Source organism: Montipora foliosa, chromosome 14 (genome assembly GCF_036669935.1).
Source record: "Montipora foliosa isolate CH-2021 chromosome 14, ASM3666993v2, whole genome shotgun sequence".
Classification (NCBI taxonomy): domain Eukaryota; kingdom Metazoa; phylum Cnidaria; class Anthozoa; order Scleractinia; family Acroporidae; genus Montipora; species Montipora foliosa.
Window position 1 is genome coordinate 9,367,587 of NC_090882.1, and position 12,500 is coordinate 9,380,086.

General features: G+C 38.3%; 2 protein-coding genes across 8 annotated transcripts in view; both read right to left on the bottom strand.

Annotated features, from left to right (window-relative positions):
• Positions 1 to 7,005, bottom strand: part of LOC137985147 (PRELI domain-containing protein 1, mitochondrial-like) — a 10,271-nt gene extending 3,266 nt beyond the window's left edge. Inside the window, exons 1-5 of the mRNA XM_068832646.1 lie at positions 6,908 to 7,005; positions 6,735 to 6,824; positions 5,102 to 5,177; positions 2,855 to 3,009; positions 239 to 341 (exon numbers count right to left, since the gene is read on the bottom strand). Of these exons, the coding sequence (XP_068688747.1) occupies positions 239 to 341; positions 2,855 to 3,009; positions 5,102 to 5,177; positions 6,735 to 6,824; positions 6,908 to 6,990 (507 nt within the window). The 5' untranslated portion in view covers positions 6,991 to 7,005. The remainder of the gene's footprint in view (positions 1 to 238; positions 342 to 2,854; positions 3,010 to 5,101; positions 5,178 to 6,734; positions 6,825 to 6,907) is intronic.
• A 2,945-nt stretch (positions 7,006 to 9,950) lies between these two features.
• Positions 9,951 to 12,500, bottom strand: part of LOC137985614 (transmembrane protein 163a-like) — a 36,755-nt gene continuing 34,205 nt past the window's right edge. For all 7 annotated transcript variants that reach the window (XM_068833246.1, XM_068833248.1, XM_068833247.1 and 4 more), the window contains one exon: positions 9,951 to 11,335. In XM_068833246.1, the coding sequence (XP_068689347.1) occupies positions 11,284 to 11,335 (52 nt within the window). In that variant the 3' untranslated portion in view covers positions 9,951 to 11,283. The remainder of the gene's footprint in view (positions 11,336 to 12,500) is intronic.

Sequence of the window (12,500 nt, forward strand, 5' to 3'; positions counted from 1 at the left end):
TTTCAACTCGCTTCTCGGTGTTTTGATATCCGATGAAACACTCCTTCTCGTGTTTGATACATTACGTCAAATAGTCAGTCATCAAGAACAGCCTTTCTCAGAACCACACTCAATCTCCTTGCTAATGGCCAGGTTCCCAGAGCTCACCTTATTGTCTTAAGTTTTGTAATGATTATCATTTCTGTCTAACTGTCACTGAGCAGAATGTAAAAACACTCCCAAAAGCATGCTACTGTACCTTAGATGCATTCATTTTATATCTTTCAACCCCAAATCTTTCTATTGCTCTGGAAAATCCAAAGATACCAGATGAAATCCAGGACTGTTTTCTGCAGGTTATCCTGGAAGCAGAAAAATTGCACACAATATATTAATTATGCATCATATATCATAACAAAAAGAAACACTGGTCTTAATTAACAATAATATGATAATAATAAAAGACAGGTTCACCAGGGATTAAAGCACAAGTTATTTTTTAGTTGTAGAAAATAGAATTGGGAAATTCAAATGGGTTGTTCCAGAAAAAATCCACACCCCCCCGACAGATGGGATTCGCGAAATTCTCGCAGGAGGGGGGGTCAAGGACCCTGGAAATCCAGGCGGGAGGGGGGGTTAAACTCGAAAAAGTCTTCTGCAGGGGTCATCTGAACCGATAGTTCACGCAATTCGAACGTTTATTTCGGTGACAATTTAGCGCTCTCAGACCCTGAAAATAGTAGAAATATTTTGTTCACATATTTCTCACCTGACATAAATGATAATCTAAGTTCCTTCGCAGGTCTTTTTATAGCAGAAAATGCGAACAAGATACTAAAGAAAGAGCCGTCGCAACAATATTGCAACGAAGAGTTTGAAACGCCTGACACATTTTTACTATACTCGTAAACAATTGATTTACTTTCACACCTTCTCGCACTTTGTATTCGCATTTTGTATTTAGAAAGTCAAGTTTGAGAAAGCAAAACAATTAGGCGTCCCAATCTGCAAAAGCCTGGTGAAGAACCCATGCACTGGACAACTCTGTCGAAATCTGAAAGCCATCTGAAGCCGGTTTTAAAATAATTCGTTGAAAGTCGAAAATATATGTTAAAATTTCGTTTTCGTGAATGGGAGCTGTTTCAAGTGCTTTTGTCTTGGATAGGTTCTTTATAGCACACATTTTGTCTTTCCGATTTACTAAAGAAGGCCTTAAGACTTTTTGAAACTATGTCGGACTGAGAAAGCTCTTCATGACACGAGTTTGAACTTTCCTTCCACTGCAGATTAGAACTACAGGCTCTTGAAGGTAGGAAATGTGACTCAAATTATCCAGTCTTTAAGATATAAAAGAATTTGAACGATAAACAAGTTTAGACTCGTTTTTCAAAAGATTTTGATCATGTTTGATTTAAAAGTTTTTGATCTTGAGTGGACGAGACTGACGTTATGTCTCCAAAAGGAATGACTATGAAACTCTTTTGCCATGTTCTCTACTAATTATTGTATTTACTTTTGGACCATATTTAGCACAAAGAAAGAACAAGGGCAATTGATTTTTATGAGCTAAGAATGTATAAACACTCGTTCGCGTTTTAGCATTTTTGCTCCTTTCTTTTCTTAGTTCCACACAACAGAATTTTTATATAATTTAGCCAAAGCTTTAGAAATTAAAGAAGGACATTTATTACACATAACACGAGAATTTCATTCCATAAAGCTCATTTGTACAAATCTATACGCTTTATTTTCACATGTGAAAAAAGCCTATACAGCCAATCAGAATTGCGTACAGCTATTTCACATGTGAAAGTATAACCAATCAACGATAGCGTAAAGGCGTTTCCATGCCAATCACTCGTGCATCTCGTGCAAATCGTGCAAATCGTACTTTGTTATTGAATTAAATTAAATTTGCATTTGGTTCTATTGTTAGTGAGTTTTTGTTTATAATTCGCGTTCAGAAAACTATTTTAATGAAAATTCTCATGTTATGTGTAATAAACAGTTTACGACATAGAAAGTGCTTTGTACGGGGTTTATTCACTCGTTGTTTGTGTCAAAAACCCTCACTCGCTCGTTCCTCGCTCGTTCGGGTTTTTGACACAAACAACTCGTGCATAAAACCCCGTACGGCGCACTTTCTATGAAGTAATCTATTTCTTCTATACGTGATTGTGCGTATTTTCTATTAAAAATAAATTAAATTTAAGCCTAATATTTTTCCCGGAAATCCAGGCAGGAGGGGGGTCTTTTCGTCTTGGAGACAGGAGGGGGGGTCTTGGGCTTCAGGAAATCCAGGTGAGAGGGGGGGTTCAAAAACGACCCCATCCGTCGGGGGGGGGGGGGGGGGTGGATTTTTTGTGGAATAACCCAATGTAAAATTGATGCAAAATAATAATAAAAAAAAAAACAGAATGATCAAATGGAAAATAGAGCAATTACTGAAAAATAAAATCATACTTTAATGTGAAATATGTGGATCAAAATAAGATTTCTACAAATCTTGATCCCAAGATGACGCATAGATTTGTGCAAGAAAACTAGTTTGAGATCTACACTATTAAAATAGTTTAGATCTCAAACTAGTTCTGCATGCATTTTCTTCTCACAGTTCATTATTGAAAATACTTCAGTTTTGGCCAAACCACTTGTGTGAAAACAACCATCTTAAAATTCACTAACAGAGGAATCCAATGGAAATCCAAATTCTCCTTACACTGTACCACTAAACCTGAAAACCTATAGACAGGTAGGGAGAATGTTGAAGCTTTTCCTTTTATCTTAAAATCTGTTTGTTTGATGTATTAAGGAAACTGTAAAGAGAACTTTTATTTTGATCACTGTTGAGATTTCTACATTACTGGTTGCTTACCATTCCCTGTTGGTTGGGTGAATAGAGAAGACACATTTTTCCTCCACCATCATTAACCGTGTAAAAGTAATGTTCTTTGTGTACGTTGTCAAAGTTCTTGCTTCAGGATCCACAATAGATTCTTCCACAATACAAGCTACTTTTGAACTAACAAACTGAAAAATGAGAAATAGAGCGTGTCATTTAGAGCTAGAGAAATCTGCCAGCTGCACATGCATTTTAATAGCCCATTGACTCCTCAAATACCCTACGATGCCTCCAGTTGACAAGCAAAATCGTCTCGCGTTAGACATTATGGTAGAATCTGTCAAGTCTTACTTCCGGGTGTCAGTGGGTTAAAGTATAATAGGAGGAGATATGAGGTGTGCGTGTCGGAGGGGGGGGGGGGGGGGGTCACCTGCCATTTACAGGGAGGAAGGGGCGGTAGCACAAATTTTGATCTTTCCAACATATTTTTCCCTCTCCCCTCGGAATAAATAATGACTGGTCCCTCTAATAGACAGTGACCTTGCTTTTTGTCAGTGCAGTGGTTTCAATATAAGCACTGACAGCCGATGAAATGCATTTAACTTAGCTATTTCACTCAGAGAAGTTGGCTACTTTAAATTAAGTACTGAGGTAATTATAGACAGATCTTTTCAAACCAAAGTTTTTACGATGATATTTAAAAGCTATTCAATACTTTTTCTTAACAATAACAGGAAAATTTTTTATAAAATTATGTAATTAGCCTGGTAAGATGTGTCATTGAGTCATACATGTATGATGACCGGGTATTGCATTACATGCAACCAAAATGCAAAAATGCATTTCCGGTCACACACACAGTTCTTAATACATATTTCCCCGTTTATATTACTACCTGAGAAAATTTCTGCAATTTGATTGGTTGAGAGCAGAGGTATTTCAGCTTAATTTGAAATACCAACATGCGAAAATTACAGTTACTATGGTATCACGAATCAACAAGAATCTTGTTGCGTGAGTTACCAAAGAAATGGCAGAAAGATTTCCAGATTTTGAAATTCAGGAGTCAAGAACTAAAAAGAAAATTCAGAAAACCAAAATACTACTGTCTGGACCAGCTAGACCAAAAACAAGACCTTTGAAACCAATTTGCTCATCCATGAAGCAAAACAACTCGATGAAAAGTTGCAAAAGTTCTTCAAACAAAATTACTAATAGCAGGATGTATGTGATATTTTGGCAAATTTCACGAGCCGTTACGTATGACAATTTTGAAATATCACTCGAGGTAATTATGAAAAATATCACTACAAATCATGCCATTACCTATTCTTCTGTCACGTAGTTGTCCGTGGTTTAGTGGTCATTGCGATTGCCTCTGAATGAGAAGATACCGAGTTCGAATCCTACTTGGGCTGCATTCTTCGAGGCAAAGAAACCTTACACAAGCGCAGCCAAATTGTGCCCCCCCCCCCCCACCTTCAAAACAAAAATTTGAGCTTAACGCTAAATTTTGATCTTCGAAGAAAACAAATAAACTTGCGAAAATGTTTGTATCTTGCAAGCAACTATTTCAAAAAGCCAACAATATTTATTGAAATAAACGAAGTAATGGAAAGGTGTAATGTAACCGTGAGAAGGATAGAAAACAAATTGCTTGGCAATGGGCAAAGGACAGGGTTCAAACCTATGACCTCAGTAACACCGGTCAGATGCTCTACTCACTGAGCTACTAGAACTCACTGGAGAGCTAGATCGTTTATCTAAGTCCTGAATGGAAAATGCGTCCCATTGGTCTGCGGGCTCTACAAAGTCATGCGTCTCAGTTTATACAAATACACAAAATTACGGTGTACACAAAAGGTGTAATTCCAGTGAGTTCTTAGACTAGTAGCTCAATTGGTAGAACATCCGACACATTACGGAGGTCTTAGGTCTGAATATCCTGTTTAGGACCCAAGCAACTTGTATGCTAAAATTTATCCGTTTTGAAGATTTTTATGCATGCCAATTATTTCAGTCTGTGAGTAAAATGATCTACATGACTTCAACTTGTTTCCTTTCCTGCATGACTGATTACCTCAGAGATATAATAACTGTTTTACTAACCACTGTTTCTTGGTCCCTACGATAAGTTACCAATCCGCATTTTTTTCCTGTTGATTTATGGCCAGCGAGCTTTGTGCTGGGGCCTTGAATCATCGGAAAAAAGATGTGGTTTGTCACTTACAGTATGCAACTCCAACTAGCTTAGTAAGACTTAGTGGTATGTTCGCTCACCCTTTCTGCCCATCTTGGAGGACTGCTTGTTTTTGTCAAAAGCTTTTTTGTATAAAGCTTGTTTTCCACAAAATATCTAAAATAAAATAAAGAGTTGGATCATGCAAAGTCTTCTAATTTAACTTGGTTTGGCGAAACAGTACAACAAAAAATAACTTTAAACCACTGAAAATCATCTTTACTCTGAAATCAGTCTAAATTTTGTCCAAAGAAAGTGTTTTCATCTGAAAGAAGTAAGCTTTAGAATCGCCTATTTTTGTTTTCAAATTATGGGCACCGCCATTTTGAATAGTGTGACGTGTAACAAAAGCTCCTTGTGTCAAAACTATAATGCAGCCGTAACACGTCATTATTCAAGATGGTGGTGCCCACAAACAATGGCAGTGAAAACAAACAACTATAAAACTCAGTTTTCCTGATATAAACACTTTTTTAAAAATAAATTTCAAACAAATTTGTTTGTAAACATAATTTTCTTCAGTTTAAACGTATTCTGTAGTATTCAAGGAACTTTATTTAAGTGTCTAGTCGTTCTAGCGCTGGAGCGCTAATTGGGGACACTGTAAACTGAAATAAACAATGAAAGTAAATCAAGTCAAATGTTGGTTTTTGAGGAGAGGGGAAACCGGAGTGCCCGGAGAAAACCTCTCGGTGCAGAGTAGAGAACCAACAAACTCAACCCACATATGACGCCGAGTCCGGGAATCGAACACGGGCCACATTGGTGGGAGGCGAGTGCTCTCACCACTGCGCCATCCCTGCACCCCCGGCCGTGGAAGTTCCCTTTAAAGCATTTTTAATTGCCCTATCTAAGATTTCAATGCCTAACAATGACACAGACTTGTGAGGTGAAATTTCCACAGAATGTGGAACTAAATTAAATTTTCCACATGTAGAATACTAAGACATACAATGCTTGACGACAAACGCAACTGCCTTCAGAAACTAACCATGCCACATACTCCCTCAGATTGACAAGACGCCAACAAAGAATGGTATAAAATTTTACAAAGACTGAACAATAAAGATTGGTAGGATGTTGTGAGGGTTCCAAACTATATGATGTACAAATGGATCTCGCTAAACTAATTAAAAATAAATGGTGTTTGTGGTGAAAAGAAAAGATGTCATTTAACGAGAAATTTGGAAAAGACAACATCCCACAACTATACTGAAACGACTTCAGAATCCTTTAACAACATTGTGAAACTGTTAAGCTTATGAACCTTAAACTTGCTCAATATCAAGAAAAAGAAAGCTGTAGTAATATCAAGTCTTTTCTAACTACGGGAGCCCGACGCAACAAAAAATAGTAAGAGACAGTAAAATTTAGGGAAAACTATTGCAATTGCCTCTGTGATTGCCTTTCACGCAAAAATGGTTAAAGTTTGACCTAGTTTCCATTCACGTTGTATTTGTGTTAATTAAAATCTGCAAAGTCGCGTCATCAATCAATTGGCCAATACTCTAAAGTTTGTGACAACGTGATGATCGTCACGGAATTTTGTGAAAAGGCAAAATGAATTAAGACTATCAGATTTTACCGACTGTTGGGAAATTATTAGTTCCCACAGAACTCCCTCAGTAATAACTGATTTAATTTGTATGTGGATAAAACACGCAAATTTTGTACCTGTCCACTATATCCTCCGTGAGCACGTGCTTGCTGTAAGGATTCGGATATCGCCGCCAAAAAGCGCAAGTTACCTGGTCCCAGTTAAATCTAAAAACATCATAACATGTTCAGAAGATAGGTCCTTTCTCAAAACGTAAAATAAAATTGTATTTCTGACAAGAATTGCTCACTTTAGTATGCAGTTTGTACAGTAAAACTTCATCTTGTAAATTCTGTCAACATTGACGTTAGGTTCCAGTTTCCGCTCGGTCATGAATAGCCGTGAAAACCACCAGCACGAGTGGGCGGAACTCGATAGCAAACAATTTGATGTTCTCAGCTTATTGATAAGAAAATATCATAAGAGTGAACTTAATTATGTCATAACAACACCAATATCTCACATCTTTATATCTCTTAAGGAGGCTCGAACCATTTTCAACAGTTTCAACAAACTGTACCACGGCAAAGAAACACCATTGATGTGACGTTTTGGTCACCATGGAAACAAAAAAGCCACATAAAAATGTCCTACTATTTGTCTGTAACGCTCCAACCAAGTCTCACCCTAAACTGAAGGATTATTCTCAATTCACAATTTGCTCCAAATGAAGTATAGATCGTTTTCACTGTCACGCAATAAAAAAATAAATCAAAAACTATCCAGTGCAAAACGCTAAGAAATTGTTATGTTATAGAAGATAAAGAAATAAGACACTTGTCCCAGTTTTAGGCCTCTGCGTTTCCCCAAACTTCAGATATTCGTCGAAATGTTTCGCAGAAATTTACAGAGCCCAGTATGAAAACGCCATATTGGTGTACCTCAGTGGTACACCAATATGGCGGCCGAAAAATAGTGTAAACATCTGGAACTTACTTTGGCTATCTAGGCGACTGATTATCAGTACTGAAAAAACAAGCATTTAAATAAGCACTTTTCCTAATGCTCTAACTTCTAAAAGGGCTCAAAATCATGAGATAAGTATATATTTTTCAACAAACTTGATCGTAGCCTTGTGTCACGCACCTACATAATCCGGAAATTCAAAATGCTCTGGTTTCCAAACGAAGCACGCTATTGAGCTGTGAAATTGTCAACACATATAGATATGCCGCCTCTTATGCCTGATGAGGATAAAAAGTTTGGTGGATCTTTAGTTTTAGATTTTGGAAAGTGATGACGTCACGTGAAAACGATCTATTATCTTTCATTTTGAACACCGAAAGCTTGATGGGGATCATGGGAAATGAACATTTATTATATAAACACCGATGAATTACCAAGTGAGCTTTCGCGCGAAAACATGATATCTTCACACGTGAAAATAACATGTTATCTTCAGACGTGAAAAGATCACTGTTGCTATGGTTACACATAAAAATCGCGCCTTTCGATGCATTTTGTAAAATGATTTAGTATTTCATTGGTGTTTATATAATAAACAGAATATTACATGGCCGCTTGAAGATACGAAATTTCTCTTCTCGTTTTGAAAAATATAACACTCGTTACAGTAAGATTCAGTAATAGTTGTGGGCGAGAAAATGTCGTAAGAAGATTGACGGAAAATGTAAGGAGGCTCACACCCGTTTCAACAATTTCAAAAAACTGTGCTAGAGCGAGTTTCAATCGAGTGTCGTAAAACCAAAACCAATGTAATTACTTTGGCCAATCAAAAAGGTCGGAGACAATCCAGTAAACCAATCGAAACTCGAAGTAATTACCCGTAGCTGACACAAAGCGCGGGAAAATGCGCGCGTGCGAGCCACGATTGGTTTGGTTTCACTTGTGATTGGTTGAAAAGGTGGTGCGAGAACTTTAAACCAATCACTGGGTGAAGTAGTCATAAACCGAAGCAATTTGCTAATTACTTTCCACACTCAATAGGCCATTTCCGAGTTCATGTCTGCCTCCTCTTCAAAGCGAGTCTAAGTGCGAAGTTTTTGTGATGGTAATTAGTTCTACTTTACATATGAATGAAAACTAATTTTCATAACAAAAACTTCGCACTTAGACTCGCTTTGAAGAGGAGGCAGACATGAACTCGGAAATGACCTATTGAAAACCGCTCATTAGAAGGATAGACTTTACAACACTGAGTTACCAAACAGCTACATTATGACACCACCTAAAATATCGGTTTTATTGCTTAACAATATTGTGACAGTCAAGTAGACTACTACTGCACCACTGATAAAACAACGCGAAAATGTATTTTTTAACGATATTTCGTCTGGCCAATACCAGCCTTTGTCAGATCGTGCAGTAGTCTACTTGGCTTTTATAAATACGTTTTAATCAATTTTGACTGATCACGATCTTCTCTGGTCCAACACTGTGCAAGACTTACAGTCCACAGTTTTTGGAAAGGTTGTAACCAATATTGTGACGTGTAGCTCACCATAGCAACAGGAGATATATCGTAGCTTTTATTACAGTTTTAAATGCTTATTTTTCAAAATAGAGTCAGTGACCACCATTCTTCATTGCCCGAAAGTAATTTAACAGGTTAACAGCAGGCTAGATTCTTTAAAGTGAAGTCTGGCTTTGAAGCTGACTTCAGGATGTTGAAACGTCAGTCAACTGTGATCTTTCTTTATCAAGTGTTGATATGAAGTTTTGCTATCCTGCCAAGTTTAAAGTCAATCCCCCAAAAGTGCGAAGTGTAAAAGTACTTCCGAGTGGTTTAAACATCTGTTTTTCTGTCTTTTAAAATAAGGAAATTTTCATTGGAGTTTCTTGAATTAAGTCTTTATTGGAAAAACACTTTTAATAAATGGCATTTTTTTTGGAAATGTAGATACAAGTACCATAGTTTTTTTGGCACAACGGAAAGAGCTGGATGGGATTGGGTAAGTGAAAAATAGTAAGCCTCCATTCTCCATCATTTAGTGCCGGATCCAGGAATATTTTAAGGAGGAGGGAGGGGGGAGGGGGGGGGGGTGAATTGAAAGAATCGAAGTATATACTCTTATCATGACAAAAGTCTAGATAGTTTAGACTGCCATTTTGACTTTGTTTATGTTTAGCATAAATGAAAATATTCACGTCAGGTAAAGAGTATCTGTTCCAGCAGAAGTAAAAAGAAATAAAAAGGAGATACCTAAATACAAAAAAAGGAGCCAAAATGGGGGGTGGCTAGCCACCTCATTCATCGCACCCTGGATCCGCCCTTGCCCTTTCCCCACCAAGAAAAACTTGTCCTCTCCACTAAAAAGACCACTTTTGTCTCACTTGTAGTTATTTTTATTTACTTATTTACTTATGAAAACTACGTAAGTACGACGAGATGTCTACTATAAGATACGATGAGTCAGTTTGTTTAAAGAGGGCGACCCAATTAACCTATTACAGATTCTAACTTACTACTTAATCAGTCTATCTATACCACAAAGGAGAGACCCCAACATCGGGAACTCCATGCCCTACTCTTTGCGAATCGTGTGTGGTTTCTTTTACGTCTCACAGAGTAAATAAATATTGAAGGCTTCCGGGAGACGAGGCCTATGGTTTATCGTTCTTATCCCAGAAGAGTAGAGAGTCTAACCATTTACGGGTGTCATTACAAAGGCCGCACTTTCTCCTAGTTATCTAAAGACCCTGAGTTTTGGTCCGCCCGGAGTTTTGATCCCGCAATAGTTTTGCTCCCGCCCGGAGTTTTGATCCCGCAATAGTTTTGCTCCCGCCTCGAGTTCTGATCCCGCACAGTAGTCCAATATTAACCAACTGGGCCAATCCGTCGGCAGTTGATATGATACTTGCTCATATATACCTCGTTCCCAGGGCTTTTCACCGCCGAGAGTGGGACGGGCTCTCGGTGGTGAAAAGCCCTGGGAACGAGGTTGATATTTACGATACTTGCTCAAAACCGTTGTCAACATGTTAGCAGAAAAGTTCTTTTAGTCTTCAAAGACAACAAAAATGGCGTTATACTGCCCCTCTACGATATATTTACATTGCTCTCTATTCAGTTTCAGCCAAAGGAAAAAGCCTAGTTTTAGTTAAATTGTTAACATAAAAGTAATTTTTTAACTCGACTGAATAATATCAGTTGATGCTGAGTTTTGCCTGGAGCCCTTTTGTTTTGCCACATTTCTTCCCTTGTTGTGGCTCAAACGAATCACTTGGATCTTCGATGTCGTTCTTTTTACCAGGAAATAGCCTGGACGTGGCTAGCGTGATTAGTTAACGCGAGATCAACGATGAGATGCGGCTAAAGCACTGGTACAAACTGAAGAGCATTTGAGACAACATCCTCCTAACATGAGTTGACGCTCATATACGGCAGCACCCAATCTCGTCCACTGAGCCCGCTTTTCTTTTGGTCAGCACCAAGAACACGGACTCTGGCCACTTCCAATTTATGCGCATACGCAGTGAAAATCCGTTTTTGTAACCGTTGACAACCACTGGTGTTTCAACTTTCTGAGCGTGCATAGACGAGCCGAAAGTCCTTGATTTGCGGAATTCCTGCCTTGGAAGTGGCCAGAGGGCAGCACCAACCATCACTAATGAGAGCAGATGTCGTGAGTGTGAGGAAGACTCTCAACTCGATACTGAAGTGAGTTAGTTTCTTGGAACGGAGGTCTTCCCTTTTAGCATAAGCTCTATAATTGTCCTACATAAAAACAGAAGAATACGTTAGGCGTCAGGTCACCTTTTGTCTATTTACCGTGAGTGAGATCTGCTGACCGCAAAAGGCTGCGGTCTCAGGTAACAAACGTTTCACATAAAACTGAATAACAAACCATAGTATAAAAATGTTTGGTGTGTAGCCAGGCATGTTAAAAATATAATAAAAAGGTTGACACTGGCTAAAATATTGTGTTGGACGTTTCGGCAACTGCTGTTGCCTTCCTCAGCAGGGATGAAAAATGCAAAAATCTAACGGCGTTAGATTTTTGCATTTTTCATCCCTGCTGAGGAAGGCAACAGCAGTTGCCGAAACGTCCAACACAATATTTTAGCCAGTGTCAACCTTTTTATTATATTTTTAAACCATAGTATAACCTGCTGATTTGTTTATAGTGCTACTATAACCAAATAATTACTTTTTATGTTTATTTGGATTTCAAAACCATGTAAATTAAACAGTAAGTGACCCAGCTTTTAAGCCATTACTAACTTAAAGATATTGAGAGAGCTGGATCGAGGAGAAAATTACGTCAAAGACTTAATAGTTTAATAATGCAATGCGTGTGTACGCGGCTGAATTAAAATGCAGCATGGGAGTTTTTTAAACTCGTGTTTTGTATATGTAATAAGCTCGGGTTTACTGAAGCTGAAATTTTAAGCTAGTGAATAAACGACCTCACTTTTCCCTAGATCCAACCCAATGAGGTCCAGTCGGTTCAGTTTGGAACGGGAGTAATGGCAGACAGCGAAGTCTAAAACTTACACTCAAAGTAAAAACCCAACCTCAAAATTTTGCCAGTCAAGTGTTAACCAATCCCACTTTCAAAATCTGAAGAAGAAAGGGAGTGATTTTTTTATCTTCGCAGCGCTTTAAGTTAAACTGAACCAAGAGTCCATTACCCAATCTGATGGGGACCAGGCCAAATTGGGTAAATCTTCCAGGTGATCTGGTGACGTAATTCGGAGGACTGTGGGAAGAAAAATTTTAACGCCGTATCCCACAACCCCGCAAGGCCTTAGATGTTGTTTTCAAACTCCCTGCAGTATTTCCATCGCCAAAACTCAACAGACCATTCCGTGTCTACCACATTTCCTGTTACTGAATGAACATGCAAGTAGACCCGACGCGATCTAATCTCGCCTCTACC